Source organism: Ursus maritimus (assembly GCF_017311325.1).
Source record: "Ursus maritimus isolate PB19 chromosome X unlocalized genomic scaffold, ASM1731132v1 scaffold_X1, whole genome shotgun sequence".
Classification (NCBI taxonomy): domain Eukaryota; kingdom Metazoa; phylum Chordata; class Mammalia; order Carnivora; family Ursidae; genus Ursus; species Ursus maritimus.
The window spans coordinates 83850596-83871897 of NW_024423319.1; the positions used below are offsets into that span (position 1 = coordinate 83850596).

General features: G+C 43.1%; 1 protein-coding gene and 2 pseudogenes across 2 annotated transcripts; all 3 read right to left on the reverse strand.

The window, feature by feature from the left end:
* Positions 1 to 1641: 1641 nt before the first annotated feature.
* Positions 1642 to 2286, reverse strand: LOC103664644 (annotated as a pseudogene).
* Positions 2287 to 3592: 1306 nt separating this feature from the next.
* LOC121103239 lies at positions 3593 to 4049 on the reverse strand (annotated as a pseudogene).
* Positions 4050 to 16013: 11964 nt separating this feature from the next.
* On the reverse strand, positions 16014 to 20716 carry ZNF157 (zinc finger protein 157). 2 transcript variants are annotated; one of them, XM_008698056.2, is made up of 3 exons: positions 20274 to 20716; positions 19888 to 19983; positions 16014 to 18941 (listed from the first exon to the last, which is right to left on the reverse strand). In XM_008698056.2, the coding sequence occupies exons 1-3, from the start codon at positions 20320 to 20322 to the stop codon at positions 17719 to 17721; spliced, it is 1368 nt and encodes a 455-aa protein (XP_008696278.2). In that variant the 5' UTR covers positions 20323 to 20716; the 3' UTR covers positions 16014 to 17718. The 2 variants fall into 2 exon arrangements, with proteins under 2 accessions (XP_008696278.2, XP_040488315.1); XM_040632381.1 differs by having other exon boundaries at positions 19888 to 20716.
* Positions 20717 to 21302: the final 586 nt, after the last annotated feature.

The window sequence follows — 21302 nt, forward strand, 5'->3', positions numbered from 1 at the left end:
CCTTTATCTCCCCTAGTTTCAGACAACAAATGTTTGAAATGCCTGTTTCATTTCTCTAACAAACCACTATTCTGATACAGATGTAATGAAAAGAAGGGGCACATGCACCCCAATGTTCATAGCAGCAATGTCCACAATAGCCAGATTGTGGAAGGAGCCGAGATGCCCTTCAATGGATGAATGGATAAGGAAGATGTGGTTAATATATACAATGGACTATTACTCAGCCAACGGAAAGGATGACTACCCAACATTTGCATGGACATGGATAGAACTGGAAGGGATTATGCTGAGTGAAATAAGTCAAGCAGAGAAAGACAATTATCATATGGTTTCACTCATATGTGGAACATAAGAAATAGCACAGAGGACTGTAGGGGAAGGGAGGGAAAACTGAATGGGAAGAAATCAGAAAGGGAGACAAACCACAAGAGACTCTGGACTCCAGGAAACAAACTGAGGGTTTCAGAGGAGAGGGGGGTGGGGAGAGGGGGTAACCGGTAATGGGTATTAAGGAGGGCACATGTTGTGATGAGCACTGGGTGTTATACACAACTAATGAATCGTTGAACACTATATCAAAAACTAATGATGTACTATACATTGGCTAACTGAATGTAATAATAATTTTAAAAAGCAGGCAAACACACCTGCCACTGATGTGTGAGCCTGCGTTAAGATTCTCTCTCGGGGCACCTGGGTGGCTCAGTCATTAGGCGTCTGCCTTCAGCTCAGGGCGTGATCCCGGCGTTCTGGGATCGAGCCCCACATCAGGCTCCTCCACTGGAAGACTGCTTCTTCCTCTCCCACTCCCCCTGCTTGTGTTCCCTCTCTCGCTGGCTGTCTCTATCTCTGTCAAATAAATACATAAAATCTTTTTTTAAAAAAAAAGATTCTCTCTCTCCCTCTGGCCCTCCCCCACTCTGTCTCTCTCCCTCTCTAAAAAAAATAATAAAAAGTAAAAATAAATTTTTAAAAATTGAAGGAAGAGAGGTGCCTGGCTGGCTTAGTCAGTAGAACATGCGACTCTTGGTCTTTAGGTTGTTAAGTTCGAGCCCCATGTTGGGTGTAGAGAGGACTTAAAAATAAAAAAAATCTTTTAAAAAAATAAATAAAAAATAAAAATGAAGGAAGAATAAACACATTCTCAGATTAACACTCAGATTCTTGAATCTATAAATTTGCCTTTTACCTAATTTAGGAATTTCTCAGCAGTGATTTATTTGAGGAGTTCTTTAGTCATGCCCTAGTTCTCGTCTCCCCCAGGACTCTGATGACATGATTATTAAATACTGTGTTATAGTCTCAGTCCCTGAGGATCTGTTCATTTTTTATTTATTTATTTATTTATTTTTTAAAGATTTTATTTATTTATTTGACAGAGATAGAGACAGCCAGGGAGAGAGGGAACACAAGCAGGGGAGTGGGAGAGGAAGAAGCAGGCTCATAGCGGAGGAGCCTGATGTGGGGCTCGATCCCATAACGCCGGGATCACGCCCTGAGCCGAAGGCAGACGCTTAACCGCTGTGCCACCCAGGCGCCCCTCTGTTCATTTTTTAAATTCTATTTCCTCTCTGTTGCTCAGATGGGGTAATTTCTGTTCTTCTATCTTCCAGCTCACTGATTCCTTCATTTGTTCCTCCACTGAGCTCATCTTTTGAGGTTTTTATCCTGGTTATTGTAGTTTTCAGTTCTCAATTTCCATGTGGTTTTTATACATACTTCTGTATCTTTGATGAGACTTTCTATTTTTTTGCTGAGAGTCTATTTTGTCATTTGTTTCAAGTGTTCTTAATTGCTCACTGATGCATTTTTTTTAGTTTTCTGGTTTTATTAACATAAATACGACATGCACGTAGGCTGTCTGCTTATTTATTTTCTTCACCGTGCAGCCTGGCATTGGGATTGGTGACGCCGATGGCCAGCTGGGCTGCTCTTTCCACCATGGCTCCGCGGTTCTTGGAGGAGACATGTGAGCAGTCTCTGCGCAGTAAGATTCGTTGCACATCAGCAGCACTTGACATAGACTAGGCACTTCCAGAAGCCACTGGGCAGCGTGTGCTCTGTATTCTTGTTGCTCCCATAACCCACGTTGGGCATCAAAATCTGGTCCTTGATTCTTCCACACACCCTATTGTCAATGCCTCTGGGTTCACCTAGTTGTGCTTAATTTTGACATATCGGTCTGACTGGTGCCGGGTGAAATTCTTGGTCCTCTTTTTAACGATCTTGGGCTTCACCAGAGGTCTGAGGGCAGCCATGATACCAAGTCGGAGATGGCTGCCATTTCTGCAGGCAACGCCAAGGAAGATGAGGCATTTTTATTACAGCTGATTTAAAATCTTTGAAAGATAATGTCAGATAATTTGTCATCTTGATGTTCACATGTATTGACTGTTTTTTTCCGTTCAGTTTGATATATTCCTGGCTCTTGGTGTGACAAGTGATTTCTAATTGAAGGCTGAACATTTGACGTATGTTGTGAAACTCTGGTTCTTATTTAAGCCTTCTTTTTAAACTGGCTTTTTCTTTTTTTTTTAATTTTATTTATTTATTCGACAGAGATAGAGACAGCCAGCGAGAGAGGGAACACAAGCAGGGGGAGTGGGAGAGGAACAAGCAGGCTCATAGCAGAGGAGCCTGATGTGGGGCTCCATCCCAGAATGCCGGGATCACGCCCTGAGCCAAAGGCAGACACTTAACCGCTGTGCCACCCAGGCGCCCCATAAACTGGCTTTTTCTGATACCATTCCAGCTGGGAAAATGAGTGGAGGGTGCTAGTTTGCTAATGCCAGGTATAGGAAGAAGTCTGGTTTCCCCACTTGGCCTCTGTTGATAACAGAATGGAGGCTCCTTCTACTGTTGGGTAGGGCTTGGATTTCTGCTCACAAGTAGGGCTCCACTTATATTTCCCTGGATGGAAGGGGTAGCTGTGCCTCTTTTCTGCTCTCTACGTGGCCTGCAATGATGCCACCCTGGGGGGAAAGGGAGGGGTGCCTTGATACTGACAGGTAAGAGAGCAACTCTAGGCTCCCCACATGGTCTCCACTGACACCACAAAGGGGAAGGCTTGTTACAACCCGGTCAAGACCCAAGTCCTAGCTCTATAATCAGTCTTTTCTGAGATCACCTTGGCAGGAGTTTGGCATGAATTTTACAGCCTGTAGAGGGTGAAACTATAAGCTCCTCACTTGGCATCTGTTGATGTGGGTGGAAATTAGGCCACATTTTTTTTTCTACATTGTTTTGATTCAGTAAAGTAACTATTTTCTAAAAGTTTACTCTTTCATTAGGCTGCCCATTTCCTGGTTCTTTGACAAGAGAAAGTGGGCTTCGGTAAGGTCATTTTTCTTGTTTGGATCCATTGTCATCTCTAGGTTTCCAGGTTCTCCAGCACAGTCTCAAATACATGAAGAAAAAAAAAAATCCATGGAACTCACCAATGTGCTCCTTTTGGGGTTCTGAGGTCCCTAGCCCATCTGCATTCTTCACTCCACCTTTCAGAGTCATCTTATATTTGGTTTTAGAAATACTATTTCCGGGGGGATTTTGTACTCAGTGGGAGAGACAGGGAAAAGGGCATCTACTCCATTTTCCCAGAAGTGGAAATCCTATATTGGGTCTTTATATATATTTCTTCCATGTCTCTACTAACTTTCTGAGGATGTGCAATACATCTGTTCATTCATTCATTCTTTTATTCATTTATTAAATAAACCACAACACTTACTGTGTGACTCATCGTTGAAATCCTGAAGAGGAACTGGATACTGCACAGCTGCCCTCTTGGCTTTAGACATCGTTCCTTCATGGAATCCATGCCTGAATCGGTGGCATACAATTTTTAGGTGCCTCGTTCAACCGACCGGTCCCAGGGGTATTTCACCTTTTAGCCTCGGCACTCCAGTTATACTTCCTCTTCCGCTTGGCGGGATAGCCGCATCGGCCACCGGTCAACTACCGAAGGTGGAAGGCCTTAGAGCCACGGCGCAGAACAACGTGTGCGTCTTATTGAAATGCTTTCCAAACGATGACGTCCCCTTCATCATCTCGTTTAGGTGGCCGAGACCAAAGAGGTGGGGAAAGAAGCCACTGTGCAAGAAATTTATAATAACTTTTTTAATATCCTTATTTGCAAATTCTAACGTGTGTCAGTTCTGGGTTAGTCGATTGCGTGATTATTCTCATTATGGGTGCTGGTTTCCTACCTCTTTGCATACCTTATTGATTGAATGCCATTGTGGATTTTACTTTGTTGGATACTGGATATTTATGCATTTTTGTAAATTATTTTGAGTTTCGTTCTGGGACACAAGTAAGTTCCTTGGAAAGTTTTGCCCTGACAGATCAGGTCTTCCTTATACAATTTTTAGGTGTATATGGAGCAGTGCTCAACCTAGGGCTAATTATTCCCCACTCCTGGGGCAATAGCTTCTGGCATTTTTTTATGCAATGCCTTATTTTTCCCGTCTGGTTGGTGATCACAGGCACTATTACCAGCCATGTATGAGCATCAGAAACCGTGTCCTCTTATCCTTTCAGATGGTTCGCTCAATGGCCTCAGTTGCCTCACACACATGTGCTGATCAGTACTCTACTGAACATTCAAGAAGAACCCTAGACAGAAGCGCCTGGGTGGCTCAGTCGTTAAGCGTCTGCCTTTGGCCCAGGGTGTGATCCCTGGGTCCTGGGATGGAGACCCGCATCGGGCTCCTCTGCTGGGAGCCTGCTTCTTCCTCTCCCACTCCCCCTGCTTGTGTTCCCTCTCTCACTGGCTGTCTCTAAATCAATCAATCAATCAATCAATCTTTAAAAAAAAAAGAAGAAGAACCTAGACAGATCACTTGGGTCTTCTCTCTGTGCAGTTTTCTCCATTCTGATGGTTTGTCCTATGAATTCTAGCTGCCTTCTTCTCCTCAGACTCTCAGTTCCTTCTCAAGTCAGGGAATTCACCAGCCTTTTCCTCAGTTCCCCCTCTCTGTGCAGTGCCCTGGAAAGTCTCTCGAGGAAGTATGCTAGACCAATCATAAGGTTCACTTCATTTGTTTCCCTTTCTTCAGGCGTCACTGGTGTTCATTGCCTGATATCCAGTGCCTTGAAAACTGGGGGGGGGGTCAATGTATTTTGTCTGGTCTTTTTTTTTCTTTGTTTGTTCCAGGCCTAAGGGAAATCTGGGGCCTGTGACTCCATCTTGGCCGGAATAAGTCACAGAAGGGAATTTATAAATGTGAAGATTTGTCAGTAGAGGTCACCAATATGAGATATATTTGAGTTAATGTGATTGTTATGAATAGGGAACACTGTAACCTGGTTTTGAGACAAATATGTATGCCAATGAACCTATATTAGTGAATGGGGAACATGTATCTATTTTTTTTAAAGATTTTATTTATTTATTTGACAGAGAGACAGCCAGCAGTGAGAGAGAGAACACAGGCAGGGGGAGTGGGAGAGGAAGAAGCAGGCTCCTAGCAGAGGAGCCTGATGTGGGGCTCGATCCCAGAACGTTCGGATCACGCCCTGAGCCAAAGGCAGACACTTAACGACTGCGCCACCCAGGCGCCCTGGGAACATGTATCTATTAAGTGCTCATCAGTGTGAGATATATTGGGAAGTATTTAAGAAAGAGGAGATATGTTAATGTAGGCTGTCAATAAGAAATATTCTCCAGTATGTGAAAATTTATGAGTATATTCAACTGAGATTTTCAGTGTAAAAAATTCCAGTGGGCAGGCATTTACAAATCAGATCTGTAAATTGGTTGTCCATGAGAGATATGCTTGATGAGTATTTAAGAACAAAGAGATTTTTCACCAGTGATCATCAATGGAGTTATACAGTTTGGGGGCCTGATAAATGTGGAGCTACCAATCCGGATACATTGATAGGCATACATGAATGTGGAGACATACAACAGATGTGGTGCTTTGTTTGTTTGTTTTTAAAGATTTTTGTTTATTTATTTGACAGAGAGAGAGAGCATGAGAACATACAAGCAGGGGGAGAGACAGAGGGAGAAGAAGACTCCGTGCTGAGCAAGGAGCCCGATGCAGGGCTCGATCCCAGGACCCTGGGATCATGACCTGAGCCGAAGTCAGATGCTTACCTGGCTGAGCCCCCCAGGCGCCCGTATATAATAGGTATTGTATAGGCCAACGTAGTATATGTCAACAGGGATATTATGACCAATCAGTAGAGTTGTAAAACCAGCTGGGCAACAGAGCATAAGCCAATAGGCAGGTGCTTAAAAAATAAGGCAATTTGTCATTAAAGATCACAAACAAGTTACACAATCAGGTGGATATTTAAGAATAGAGATAGTTTTCAAAGGCAAGCAACAATGGAGTATGTATTGTGAGGGTTATCAATAAAGAGAGATTTTTTTGAGAGGGAGAGTGCATGTGTGCAAGGTGAGGGGAAGGACAGGGGGAGAAAGAGAATCTTAAGCAGGCTCCATGCCCAGGCAGAGACCAATATGGGGCTCGATCTCATGGCCCCAAGATCATGACCTGAGCTGAAATCAAGAGTCAGATTCTTAACCAATGGAGCCACCCAGGAGCCCCAATAAAGAGAGATTTTTTTTAAAGATTTTATTTATTTATTCGACAGAGACAGAGACAGCCAGCGAGAGAGGGAACACAAGCAGGGGGAGTGGGAGACGAAGAAGCAGGCTCATAGCGGAGGAGCCTGATGTGGGGCTCGATCCCAGAACGCCGGGATCACGCCCCGAGCTGAAGGCAGACGCTTAAGCGCTGTGGCACCCAGGCGCCCCCCAATAAAGAGAGATTTTTAAACAGGAGTTATATATAGGTTTATTTTACTAGCTTGTTATGTGCAAAATATCATTGGTGTTTACATTAATTTTTAGTTTTTTATAATTTCAATTTTAATAAATGTACTAACAAATCAAAAAAATAAAACCTATGTGTTTCAAACAAACAAACAAACAAACAGGGGTTATAATAAATATTCCAATGGGGGTGGCTGTCTGGCTCAGTGGGAAGAGCATGGGACTCTTGATCTCAGGGTCATGAGTTCAAGCCCCATGTTGGGTGTAAATAAAAATAAAACTTAAAAAAAAAGAAAGGGCTCCTGGAAGGCTCAGTTGGTTAAGCATCCAAGTCTTGATTTCAGCTCAGGTCATGATATCAGGTTTGGGAGACTGAACCCCCTCGCCAGGGTCTGCACTGGGCATGGAGCCTGTTTAAGATTCTTTCTCCCCTCTCCCTCTGCCCCTCCCCCTTCTCTCTTTTTCTCTTTCTCCCTCTCTAAAAGAAAAAAAAGAAAAAGAAAAAAGAAATATGCCAATGGGTGTTTACAAATAAGATTTCTCAATGACAGGGGGGACTGGTGGCTCAGTCGGTTAAGCATCTGCCTTTGGCTCAGGTCATGATCCCAGGGTCCTGGGATCGAGCCCCACATCAGGCTCCTTGCTCAGCAGGGAGCCTGCTTCTCCCTCTCCTCCGGCTCAGGCTCTATCTCTGTGTGTCTCTCTCAAAGAAATAAATAAAATCTTTTTTAAAAAAAAGATTTCTCAATGGCAGACATCTATGGGTGATATGTCAATGGTTTTTATTTCTCAGTGGGGAGGTTTGTCAGTAGCAGTTTTGACTAGAGATATTTTAAAGGGTATTTTTGAATGGTGTGATTTATTTCCCAAGAGGTTAATGGATGAAAGATCTGCCAATGGGTAGGTATTTATGAAAGGGGAGATTTACCAATTGGAATCATAAATGGAGATACGCCAGTGGAATACTCATGAATAAGTAGATAGCACAAAAGTGGCTACAGGAGGCAGAATTCTGAGAATGACCCCCAATATCCCTCTCAACCTTACATAAACTCCTCCCCCTGAATGTGGGTGGAACCTGTAATATATGAAGACATATAACTCCATGGTTTTATTACATTAAGTAGCAAAAGGGATCTTGCAAATGAAATTAAGGTTAATCAGTTGACCATTAAATAGGGAGATTATCCAGGTAAACCTAATCTAATTAAGCACAGGAGCCCTTCAAAATGCCATTTTCTCCTGCTGGTGGCACAAGCGGACATCGGAGAAACTGAAAGCATGAGAAACATGTGGCACATCTTAATTGGCTTTGAAGACAAACAGGCCCATGTGGTGAGACGTGCAATTTACATGATGCTCATACGCTAATCCCTCTAAAAGCAGGGAACAACCCCTGGCTGAGCAAAGAAATGGCAACCTCAGTATTACAACTGCAAGAAACCGAATTCTGCTAATAACCTGACCGAGGTTGGAAATGGATTCTTCCTGGGGCGCCTGGGTGGCGCAGTCGTTAAGCGTCTGCCTTCGGCTCAGGGCGTGATCCCGGCGTACTGGGATCGAGCCCCACATCGGGCTCCTCTGCTGGGAGCCTGCTTCTTCCTCTCCCACTCCCCCTGCCTGTGTTCCCTCTCTCGCTGGCTGTCTCTCTCTGTCAAATAAATAAATAAAATCTTAAAAAAAAAAAAAAAGGAAATGGATTCTTCCTGTGAGCCTCCAGGTAAGAGTTCAGTGTGGTCAACTTTGGTTTTGTGAGACCATTAAACAGAGAATTCAGCCAAGCTCTCTTGAACTTTGGACCTACAGAACTGAGATAATAAATGGATGTTGTTTTGCGGCTCAGTTTGTGGCAATTTGTTACGCAGCGATAGGAAACTAATAAAGTATTTGCCAGTTGGTTATTTATGAAAGGGGATATGCCATAAAGAGAGGGGACTTTTCAAGACAATTATTTACCAACGGCTTGGGGATTTGTCATCTGCAATTTTGGCAATAGTTGAGATTTATAAACAGGGGGATTTGTCTACAGTGGGGACTGCACAAAGGGGAACTAACTGTTATGGGTTGAATTGTGTCCTCCAAAAAAGTACAGTGAAGCCCTAACTCCCAGTAACTTAGAATGTGACCTTACGTGGAAATAGTAACAGGAACATTACCACTTGGGGGGATGGTTGTCCTCAGAAGTCTTGGAAAACATCGGTATTTGCCAGTGTGGGTATTTACACACTAGAAATTAGTGTTTGGGTATCATTATCAGACAAAAGACATTGCAAATGAGCATTTTAATATTTGTAATGTTTTGGGGAAAGACCATCAAAATCATGAGATAAAGGTGCCAGTGTGCATGAAACTATTACTCCTAGTATTATACCTTATTTCTAATATTATAAATTACCATTCCTAATAAAACATTATTTGCAATATTGTAAATAATTTACTAGGATTTATCACTACTAAGTTATAAATTATATTTACTGTTACTACTCATAATAGTAAGTAATACTTACAGACTAGGTGCCTGGCATTGTTTTAAGCACTTTGTATATATGACTTCATTTAATATTCACACTGTTCCTATGAGTTAGGCATTATTTTTAATCTCCATTTTACAGATGTAAAAACTGAGGCATAGAGAGATAATATCATTTCCCCAAGGACACACAGCTAGGACAAGGAAAAGTTAGGAATTTTTTAGTCCAAATTATAAGCAGACACTAATTAAAATTTTTTTCCTTAAAAAAAATCACAAAGACTCGATTTTTAAAATACTGACCTAGTTAAAATCTTTTTTATTTTTATAGTATTTTTCTTTTTAAAACATGATTGAGGTGTAATTCACATACAAAAAAATTAATCCATTTAACATGACAATTAAATTAATTTTAGTATATTCGCACGGTTGCACAACCATCACAATAGAATTTTAGAATATTTTCATCATCCGAAAAGAGACCCTGTACCCATTAGCAGTCTACTCTCCATTGCTCCCACCTCCTCCCACCCCAGCCATAGACGACCACTAATCTACTTTCTGTCTCCACAGTTTTGCCTCTTCTGGACATTTCATATAAATGGAGTCTTGCAATATGTGCTCTTTCGTGACTGACTTCTTCCAAGTAATATTTTCAAGCTTCACCCATGTTGTAGCAGCATCAGTATCATTCTTTTTGATTACTGTAGACTATTCCATTGTATGGATATACCATGTTTCGACTACCCATTCATCAGTCAAAAGGCATTTGTGTGGTTCCCACTTTGAGGTGATTATGAATAATGCTGCTGTGAACATTTGTGTATAAGTTTTTATATGGACAGGTTTTCATTTTTCTTGGGTGGATACCCAGGATTGAAATTCCTAAATCATATGGTAACTCTAAGGTTTTTTAGAAACTTCCAAAGTGTTTTCCAAAATGGCTGCACCACTTTGTGTTCCACCAGCAATGTAGGATGGGTTCAATTTTTCCACATCCTCACCAACACTTGTTGTGGTCTATACTTTTTTTTCCTGGCCATACTAGTAGGTGTGAAGTCCTCTCTCATTGTGGTATTTTTTTTCATTGTGGTTTTGATCCCCATTTCCCTGATGCCTAATGATGTTGAGCAGTTTTTCATGTGCTTAGGCCATTTCTGTATCTCATTTGGAGAAATGTCTATTCAGATCCTTTGCCCATTTTTAAGTTGGGTTATTTATATTTTAATTATTGAGTCATAAGAGTTCTTTATATATTCTAGATAAAGGATATGTGATTTGTAAATACTTTCTCCCGTTCTCTGGGTTTTTACTTTCTTGACAGTATTGTTTACAGAACAAAAGTTGTTAATTTTGATGAAATCTAATTTATCTGTTTGTTTTATAGTGTGTGCTTTCGATGTTGTTATCTAAGAAACCATTAAGGGACAGGATTTGAATACAGATTGGCTCCAGCATTTGTGTTCTTCATTACGCTACGTTACCTGTCCAGAAATTAAATCAATGTTACGAATATTACACATGAACTTTTTATAATGTGTTTTGTGTTTTGACCTGAAAAAATACATCCATTAATCATCCTCCAACCCTTACAAAGACTTCAGAAGGATTCTGGGTATGGAGTGTGAGGTCCATTTTTTAGGGGGAGATACTGAGACTCAGTGGAGGGAGAGGCCTGCCCCCAGGCTACCCATTGAGCAGGACCCCCCCCCTTGCTGTACACCTTACAGGGCTGTAGCCCCCACGTGCTTCCTCTCAGCCATCAGTCTCTCCCAAGCAGAGATTCATACCCAGACACATGGAATGCTGGGGTGGAGGGTAACTCACTTTACTCACTTTAGTGGATTTTTCTAGAAGGGTAATGGGAGGAAATGTAGTGACCCCAGGACTACAGAGAGCTTGCCAGGAGCCACGCAAGGACTCTGAAGTAGGAAGCCTCGCTGTAAGGTATGCTTCTCCATACCAGCCACAACTAAAGGGAGCTACGTGGAAAGAAGGTGCTCCCTCTGCAGCCTGAAACTCCTTGCTGTTTAATACCCCCAGCCACATCCGGTGTCTACAACAGTCCTTGGTGGTGAGAAACAGTTGGATAAACCAGAAAACAAGCATGTGTGAACATACCTAGGATTGAGGTAACAACTGGGAGAGTAAGGTAAATTATTCCAGGCATTGGGGAACAACCAGAAGCAGCAGGAACAGTCTGTGGTTCCAGACAATAGCCAGGGCTGAGGAAATATTCCAGGACACTAGAAAACAGCTATAGGGACAGGAAACAGTCACTGCAGTGAAGTGAAACAGTCAAAGAGGGACAGAGAACCGTCCTTACAGTAATAGGATAACCATAGAAACTCTAGAACGGCCAAATGGAAGTCATTCCTAAATGTTACGCAATAGCCAGAAATACCTGGGAGAAGTCCAGAGAGATAAGGGAACAGTCTCAGGCTGAGGGAATAGCCAGAGAAACAAGGAAACAGCTGGAGCGACAAGGGAACAGTGTCTGGACCTGAGGAACATCAGGATCATCAAACATCTGGAGAGACCACAAATTAGTCGTTCTGTTTGGAAGATAATCAGAGGGACTGCCAAACAGCCAGAGCAACAGGGGGTAGACCCTAAGGATCAGACTGCAGCAAAAAAAAAAAAAAAAAAAAAAAAGGCCAAAGAAAAAGCTCTGAAGTACAAGGAACAGAAGAATAAAATAGCAGTCTGAGGGACTGGGGAACCACCGGAGTCCAAGGAACAATCGCAAGGACTGAAACAATGGCCAACAAACCAGCATACAGAGATTAGGAAACAATGGCTGGTCCTAATAGAGGGTCATCAGAAACTGTGGGAAATAATCACAGAGATCAAAGACACCATACTTACGACTAGTGGGAATTCAACAGACAGTCATGGGAGCTAATACAGTGCCAGCAGGCGTAGCTAGGGGGGACTACCGGGCATCAAAGACACTATGCAAGTGGCTAATACAGGATCATCTGAACCATGAAGGGCTCTAATGTAGGGTAGGCTCTCATGAGTCCCAGACATTATGATGAGGTTCCTGAGGCCAATACACAGTACTAGGGAATGATGAGGGACAAGCATCCACAGGAATGGGGGTAGTAAATGAATGGATGCTGAGATAAACAAAATCACTTTAGTGGTGCTTAATGGCTAATCAGCAGAGTGACTAAGGGCTAAGGGCTGATTTTCTTATGATCAAAAACACTGTATTTGTGACCAGTATTGGTTGAGAGTGATGACACTAACACAGGGTCAGCAGCAGATGCCATGACTGAGAAGCATGATGCAAAGATTAAACTGACGAACAGTCACAGCGTTGAGGCTAGTATGATGTTAGCATACACAGTGAGGACCTCTACGGTCAGCATTCACTCTGCTGGGGCATCACTGCATTCTGACGCTGTATCAGGGGCTTATGAGGGATCCGCTGGCACAGTGATGAGGGCTCATGCGGTCACAAACACCATCATTGGAACTTAGGAGGGTCAAAGACACTGCACTTATGGCTAAAGGGTGATCAGCAAGGTGGGGCTGATGTGGAATCAGCAGCTACTGTACCGGAAGCTCATGGAAGTTCGTCTCGGCTTTTGTGGCTAATTGGGGATCAGCAGACAGAGGGAGGGTGGCTAAGCAGGATCTGCAGATACATTGCTGGGGCCTCATGGGTGTCAGAGAAGCTACTGTTGGCTAATGGAGGATCAACAGACACCATGATAGGGGCTAAAGTGGGGTCGGCAGACGTGACTGAGGCTTCGACTGGTCAAAGACACAATGTTAGTGGTTGAAGGGAGGAGATTTAGCAGACACAATGATTTGACTACTGTAAAGAGAAAAACATGGTGATGCATCCTCAAGGAGTTCATACTCTGCTAGTGGCTAATAAATCAAAAGACACTTTGGGGCGCCCGGGTGGTGCAGTTGGTTAAGCTTCTGACTCGGTTTTGGCTCGGGTACTGATCTCAGAGTCATGAGACTGAGCCCCGTGTTGGGCTCCACGCTCAGCACAGAGTCCGCTTAGGATTCTCTCTCCCTGGGGCGCCTGGGTGGCTCAGTCGTTGAGCCTCTGCCTTCAGCTCAGCTCATGATCCCAGGGTCCTGGGATTGAGCCCTGCATCGGGCTCCCTGCTCAGCGGAAAGCCTTCTTCTTTCTCTCCCACTCCCCCTGCTTGTGTTCCCTCTCTCGCTCGCTCTCTCTGTGTCAAATAAATAGATAAAATCTTTAAAAAAGAATTCTCTCTCCCTCTGCCCCTCCCCACTGTGCTTACAGTCTCTCTCCCTCTCTCTAGTAAATAAATAAATCTTTAAAAATCAATCAGTCAAGGGGCGCCTGGGTGGCTCAATCGTTAAGCATCTGCCTTCGGCTCAGGGCGTGATCCCAGAGTCCTGGGATCGAGCCCCACATCAGGCTCCTCTGCTGGGAGCCTACCTCTTCTTCTCCCACTCCCCGTGCTTGTGTTCCCTCTCTCGCTGGCTGTCTCTCTCTGTCAAATAAATAAATAAAATCTTTTTTAAAAAATCAACCAGTCAAAAGACATTGGTGTACGGTCAGCAGATACACTGACAGGCTGTAGTGTCAGAAGACACAGTGACGGGGCTATTTTAAGCAGACACCACTGGGTCTCAAGGTTAAAAATCATGAAGCTTGGTAAACGGGATCAGAAGACAGAGTAACAAGGTCATTTGAGTTCTGCAGATATTGTATCGGGGGCTCAGAAGGATCAGACTCACCACACTGGTGCATAACTGAGGAACAGCAGATTGATACTGGTGCAATTGTGCTGTGCTGTGGGTTCATGGGGGGTCGGACACTGATTATTGGTGGCTAATAAACATCACCATACTGATAGCATCCAATGTCGGATGAGCAGACACTGTGATTAGAACCCATCGGGCTGGAGACATTGTATGGAACCAATGGGGGAGCAATACACACTGCCAATATGGGTCAACAGACACTACAGTAGGTCTAAAGGAAGGTGACAAGACACATTACTGTGAGTTAATGGGAGGTCAGCAGTCACCATGCCGAATCTTTAAGGAAGGCAAAAAAAAATAAAATAAAATAAACCATGATACTGAGTTAATGGAAGATCATCAGTCACAAAGCTGGAGGCTAAAGGGGTGAAAAGATACTCTGCTGTGAGCAAACGGGTCAGCAAAAATTGTAATGGCAGCTAAAAGGGGTGGTGAGACATGATGCTACGAGCTAAGGGGGAGTCAGCAGACTTCGCTGGAGCAAAAAGTTGTAGTAAGACAAGATATTGTGAGCTGATGGCAGGTCATCTTACAGACACTGTGCTCTAGGCTAATAGAAGTGAAAAGAAGTGCTGTAACTTGATGGGTATTAGTAGACACCATGCTGACATACCCTGGGGGTAAAAATTACTTTGGTGGTGGCTAATGGAGGATCAAGAGGGATTGTGCTTAAGCTATTAGGAGTCAAAGACCCACAGCAGTGTTGGCAGCAAGGGATCACTACGTAAGTAATGGCGGCTGAGGAGGAGCGCAACCCATCACAGGGCCTCAGTGAAGGTCATTTTCATGCAGCAAGGCCATTTCTAAAGCCTTGGGAGGACTAAGTCTCCCATTGCCAGTGTCTTTTATCTGATCTAGTGGTCAAGATTCCTGGTTTTCCTGCAAGACCACATTTGGCTCCTGGTGTGGGAACAGGTAACTTTTTTATTGTTGTTTTTAAATTTTAATTGAGATATAATTTATATCAATGAAGTTCACAAATCAAATTTACTCATTTGATAACTTAATACACATTTCAATGTCAAGATACAGAATAGTTCTATCACCCCAGAAAGTTCCCTCCTACCCCTTAGGAGTTAATCCCCATCCCAGAGGCAACCACTGATCTGCTTTCTGTCACTATAGATTACTTTTATTCATGTTTGACATTTTCCATAATAATAATAATAATAATTTTAAAACATAAAATTGAAACTTTTTAAATGGATGAGCAGAAGATTAGAAGAATCAATAAGATAACATCTTGATAGGGGCACCTGGGTGGCGCAGTCATTAAGGGTCTGCCTTCACACTCAGGGCGTGCTCCCAGTGTTCTGGGATCGAGCCCCACATCGGGCTCCTCTGCTGGGAGCCTGCTTCTTCCTCTCCCACTCCCCCTGCTTGTGTTCCCTCTCTCGCTGGCTGTCTCTGTCAAATAAATAAATAAAATCTTAAAAAAAAAAAGATAACATCTTGATAAATGTAACTAATACTAGGGGCGCCTGGGTGGCACAGCGGTTAAGCGTCTGCCTTCGGCTCAGGGCGTGATCCCGGCGTTCTGGGATCGAGCCCCACATTGGGCTCCTCCGCTGGGAGCCTGCTTCTTCCTCTCCCACTCCCCCTGCTTGTGTTCCCTCTCTCGCTGGCTGTCTCTATCAAATAAATAAATAAAATCTTTACCAAAAAATTAAAAAATAAAAAAAAAGATAAGCTTTAAAAAAAAAAAAAGAAAACATTCTCAAAGTTGAGAGGTTTGTCACTAACAGACCTCCACGCAAAGAAGAAAACGATCTTGGATGGAATCCAGAAAGGAATGAAGAGCAACCAAGGTGGTAAACATGTGGGTAAAATGAAATGAACATATAAAACAAAAATGTTTTGGGGGATATATGAGTGTGTATCTGTGTATGTGTATGTATGTGTATATATATCCATATATATATTACATATATTTATATAAACCCCATAATACATCATTATATTTTGAAATATATATGTACATACAGGTATATGAGCAAAGTTCCTATTAAAAATTAGCTTTAAAAGACAATTTCTTGGAGAAAACCATAAAATACTATTGAAGGTCAAAAAGGTGACTTAAAAAATAAAATGACAAACCATATTCATGGATAGAATGGCTTAAAGCCATTTTACACCTTTCAGACTGGCAACAGTTTGAAAGACTGATGAGAAGTCCTGGTGAACATAGGGGAAAATGTAAACTTCATCTCAAACTGCTCATGAGAGTCAAATTAGTACAACCTAGAGGGGAAAAATCCAATTATTTAACAAAGTTGAAAGACTTCCATATCAATCAGAAGAACCCAGCTAGGGGACAGAAACAATACCAGTTATTTTAATGAAAAGAACTTACTACAAAGAATTTTTAACGAGTCACAAAGTTATTAACCATGTAACTGAAAAGACAGAAAGAGAACATTAACTTTATCATGGAGGTAGCAGCTGCAGGAAGCAGCTGAGCTAAGGTAACAAGGGAAGGAACTGGAATTATTAAACATTGAAAAGTTGGAGGAGTAGTGTCATATGGGTGGGACTCATACCTCTAAGGTGGTGGCACCAGCCAGCTGCTGCTACCATCTCTGAGGGGGTGAGGCACTGTAGGCTGTTCTGTGAGTGCTAGAAATCTACAACCTGGATTAAACTACTAACCACTAGGAGGAACTGCTGCGGCCCAAGGGAAGAAGCAACACTGGGCTGACGCTCAGATGAACAAGGAGCTAATAGGAAGGGAAGAAAAGAAGCAGGTCCCTTCTTCCTTCCTCATCCTCGAAGTTTGTATTTAGTATCTCTTATCGGCAAGGCCCAACAGGAAGCAGATGGCAAGCCAGAAACACGTTTTGTAGAGTCACGGCCCATGCATCACAAAGCACAGTGTAGGAGGAGGGTGTTGGAGCTAGGGCACAAGAGCTTAATAACTTAAACAATGCCTACACTCTACATGACCCATCAGTTCCACTCTTAGCTTTAGATACTAAACACAGAAACAATACAAATGTCTTGCACTAGGGGAATGGAGAGAGAAGTGAATGAGCCAGACCTATATTTATCAACACGGATAGACCTTGGAAAGGTAACATATCATGAAAAAAGCAAGCTGCAGAACTTTCGACACCATGTGATACCATTTATGTAAAGTTTGAAAAGCAATAGAGTATTATATATTGTACAATTCACACTATACACACAAAAACTCTCGGGATAGATGAAAAATTCTAAATGTCGAAAGGAAAACCTTAACTTTAGAGGGAAGGCTAGGAGAATATTATCACCTTGAAATGGATAATCTCAGCAGGAGAGTTAACAAAATTAAGTAACCAGGCACAGTCTGTGAGAAGATATATATAACAGACGTGACTGAAAAAGATTTTTATATTCTCATATATTAAAAAATGAAAACAACATCATTTAAACCAAGAAGAAAAGATGAGCAGCCCATTATAAACAATGAGCAAAGGATACAGAACGGTCAGTGCACAGAAGAAAAAACCCAAATGGCCAATCAACAGGTGAGGAGCTATTCCACCTCACCATTAATTAGGGAAAGCCAAATGAAATGAAAACAGCAATGTGCTACCCCCTAATGGGAATCAGAATGTATTTTCACACCAGCGTAGGAGCCAAATTGTTATAGGTGTTCTCTGTGTGCATGGTGACCAGAAGACCCAAGGGCTTGATCAAATGGTGATGGGAGTCTTCACAAAGGAGCTTTCTCTGTAGTATAAGACAAGGGCCGGCCTATGTGAGTTCTCTGATGTTCTGTGAGGTGTGCTTTCCGGCAAAAGGCCTTCCCACATTCTTGACATTCGAAGGGTCTCTCTCCTGTGTGAATTCGCTGATGTTCAATGAGGCGTACTTTCACATAGAAGGCATTTCCACATTCACTACATTCATAGGGTTTCTCTCCGGTGTGAGTTCTCTGGTGCTGACAAAGGGATTTCTTCATACTGAAGATTTTTCCACATTCGCTACATTCATAGGGTTTCTCTCCTGAATGCATTCTCTGGTGTTCAATGAGGCGTGCTTTCACGTAGAAAGCATTGCCGCATTTATTACATTCGTAAGGTTTCTCTCCTGTGTGAATTCGCTGATGTACCCCAAGAGATGAGTGCACCCTGAAAGACTTCCCACATTCATTGCACTGATAGGGTTTTTCACCTGTGTGAGTTCTCTGATGATTACTGAGAGTCATTTTCATTCTGAAGAATTTCCCACATTCACCACATTTATAGGGTTTCTCACCTGTGTGAATTCTTTGATGTTGATTTAGGGATTTCTTTGCACGGAAGTTTTTCCCACAGTCACCACATTCATATGGTTTCTCCCCTGTGTGAGTTCTCTGGTGTTGGGTAAGGGATATCTTAACTCGAAATGTTTTTCCACACTCACTACATTCATAGGGCTTCTCTCCCGTGTGAGTTCTCTGATGAATCATGAGGGTCGCCTTCTCAGAAAAGGTTTTCCCACATTCAGTACATTCGTAGGGTCTCTCTCCCGTGTGTGTTCTCTGATGTAGAATGAGTTGTGACTTCCTGCCAAAAGATTTCCTACATTCATTACATTTAAAGGGTTTCTCCCCTGTGTGAGTTTTCTGATGAGCGATGAGGTATGATCTTGCACTAAAGGTCTTTGCACATTCACCGCATTTATAAGGTCTCTCCCCTGTGTGTATTCTCAGATGTTCAATAAGGTTTGATTTCCTGCAGTAAGTTTTCCCACATTCATGACACCCAAAGTTTTTCACTCCTGTGTGTGTTCTTTTATGTCCCACAAAGCCTGTTTTCTTGTAGAAGACTTTCCCATATCCATTATATTCAACAGTCTGATCCAAAGTTTGAATCTTCTGACGCCGAAGGTCATTATCATGCCTGAGGGCATTACCCCCAACAGAACTGTTGCCACACAGCAGTGAGAGAGATCCTTTAAAAACAAATCAGATGACTCTTTCACTTAAAACTCAACAATGGCTTCCCTTGTTACAGTATTAAAGTGCTTAACAAAGCCTATAAAACACAGCCTATAAAAAAGTGCTGAACATAGCCTAAGACTACATAATTTGGCCCCTAGCTAAATCTCTGATAGTGCCTCTTACCACTCTCACCACCCACCATTAAGCTACACAGGTCTCTTTGCTATTTTTAGGATGTATCAGTCAGACCAGGCCTGACACGTCCTATTCACTCCACCCAGAATATTCAAAATCTGCATGGTTCTGTCTCTCTCACATCATTGATGTTGGTGCACTCATGTTAACCTCACCAAAAAGTCTTCCCTGAGCACGTTCTCCACAAGCATGCAACCATCATTATCTATCTTTCTTATCTTGCACTGATTCTCTTTTTACCACCAAACGTTATTTATTTGTTTCTGGTCTCGTTCCCTCATCAGACTGCAAGCTCCAGGAGAACAGAGATATTAGTTTATTCACTGCTGGACCCTTACACCTCGAACATGACCAGATTAGAGTCGATACTCATTTAAGATTTGGCGGAACACAGAATGAATGAGCGAATGCCTGACAACAGAAGGCATCCAAGGCAATGGAAGGAAGGAAGGCAATTTAGAATACTAGAGAGAGACAGACCAGCTAAGAATGTCTTAGAGGAGGCAGGCAGGGATAGATAAGCGTGGTAGGTAACTACAGAAATCAAAATAAAATAGGACAGAGCACTTAAGTGGGAGCATAATACTGGTGTGTCTGACTCAGGCCTCTGAAGCATGGTAGACCTTCTGTCCTCCAGTCATTTTCAAAGAGCAAGGGCCTCTAAAAAAGAGATTACTGAAGAACACTGCCCAAAGTATTCTGACCTGAATTTCTGGGCTCTTACTGCCCCTGTTTCCATATGTCTGGTTATTGCACACTCACCTGGGTAACCGCGGCCTGAGGATTCCTCCTCTAATATCCACAGCTCTTCTCCTCTCTCCAACTTGAAGATCATCTCTGGTTTGGCCACGCAGAGGCCTGTTAATGGGAAATGGCACAGGACATGGGCCAAGTTGTCTGAGCTTAGGGCCTCTGATGGAGGATGAAGGTGCATCTTCATGAGCTGCACGGGGAAGGGGCCCATTTAAACCTTTCACTGGGGGGAGTGACAACACACACACTCTTCCTGGTGCCCCAAAGTGATCGATCGCCTGTGACCCTTGAACCTAGAACTCAAGTATCGTGAAAGTCTACGAAGGCTGCACACATTACAGCAACCAAGAACGGAAGCACATGCTACCGGGCGGTACACGGACAGCAATCCTCACCCACAGACGCCAGGTTGCTGTAGTTCTCCAACATCACGTCCTTGTGCATGGTCCTCTGAGCAGGGTCCAGTCTGTGCCATTCCTGTCGGGTAAAATCCACAGCCACGTCCTCAAATGACACAGATCCCTGTAACAACAATCTGCAATGATCAGAATGGGACACACGGAGAGGATGTGCGGGAACTAATTCTCTCCAGAGAGCACTACTGAGAGTTAACTAGGAGCTACACTGGACACCTGACCCTGTGTCTTGCTTGATATTATACTCTGTTGGGGGGAAACCCCAAAACAGCCCTGCTATGGTGTTAATTTATCAATTCACGAAGAAAAGACTACTGACTACCGAGTTAACACTATGTACCTGGACGTGTCTCCGTTTTTGGTTAAACAAAAAGGAATAAGAGGCCCTTGGGTGGCTCAGTCTGTTGGGCGTCTGCTTTCAGTTTGGGTCATGATCCCAGGGTCCTGGGATCAAGCCCCATCCTAGTGGGGAGCCTGCTTCTCCCTCTCCCTCTGCCCCTTCCCATGCAAATGTGCACTCTCTCTCTCTCTCTCAGATAAATAAAATCTCAAAAAAAAAAAAAAAGGAATAAGATGGAGTGCCTGTTCTCAAAGAGCTCATACCCCATTAAAGAGACTTGTATATAAACACATTCTTGCAATGAGCTATTACGGGAGCTGTGCCAGACATGTGTACAAGGGGCAATAGGCTTTCACAAGGGATGGAACGGGATTCCACTTTGTGTTATCAGATTCAACTTCACTTGGGGAGATAGAGCTTTGAATCCTTAAACAAGAATATAATTTCTCTCAAAAAATATGGGGCATGGGGCGCCTGGGTGGCACAGCGGTTAAGTGTCTGCCTTCGGCTCAGGGCGTGATCCCGGCGTTATGGGATCGAGCCCCACATCAGGCTCCTCCGCTGGGAGCCTGCTTCTTCCTCTCCCACTCCCCCTGCTTGTGTTCCCTCTCTCGCTGGCTGTCTCTATCTCTGTCAAATAAAAAATATATATATATGGGGCAACAGCA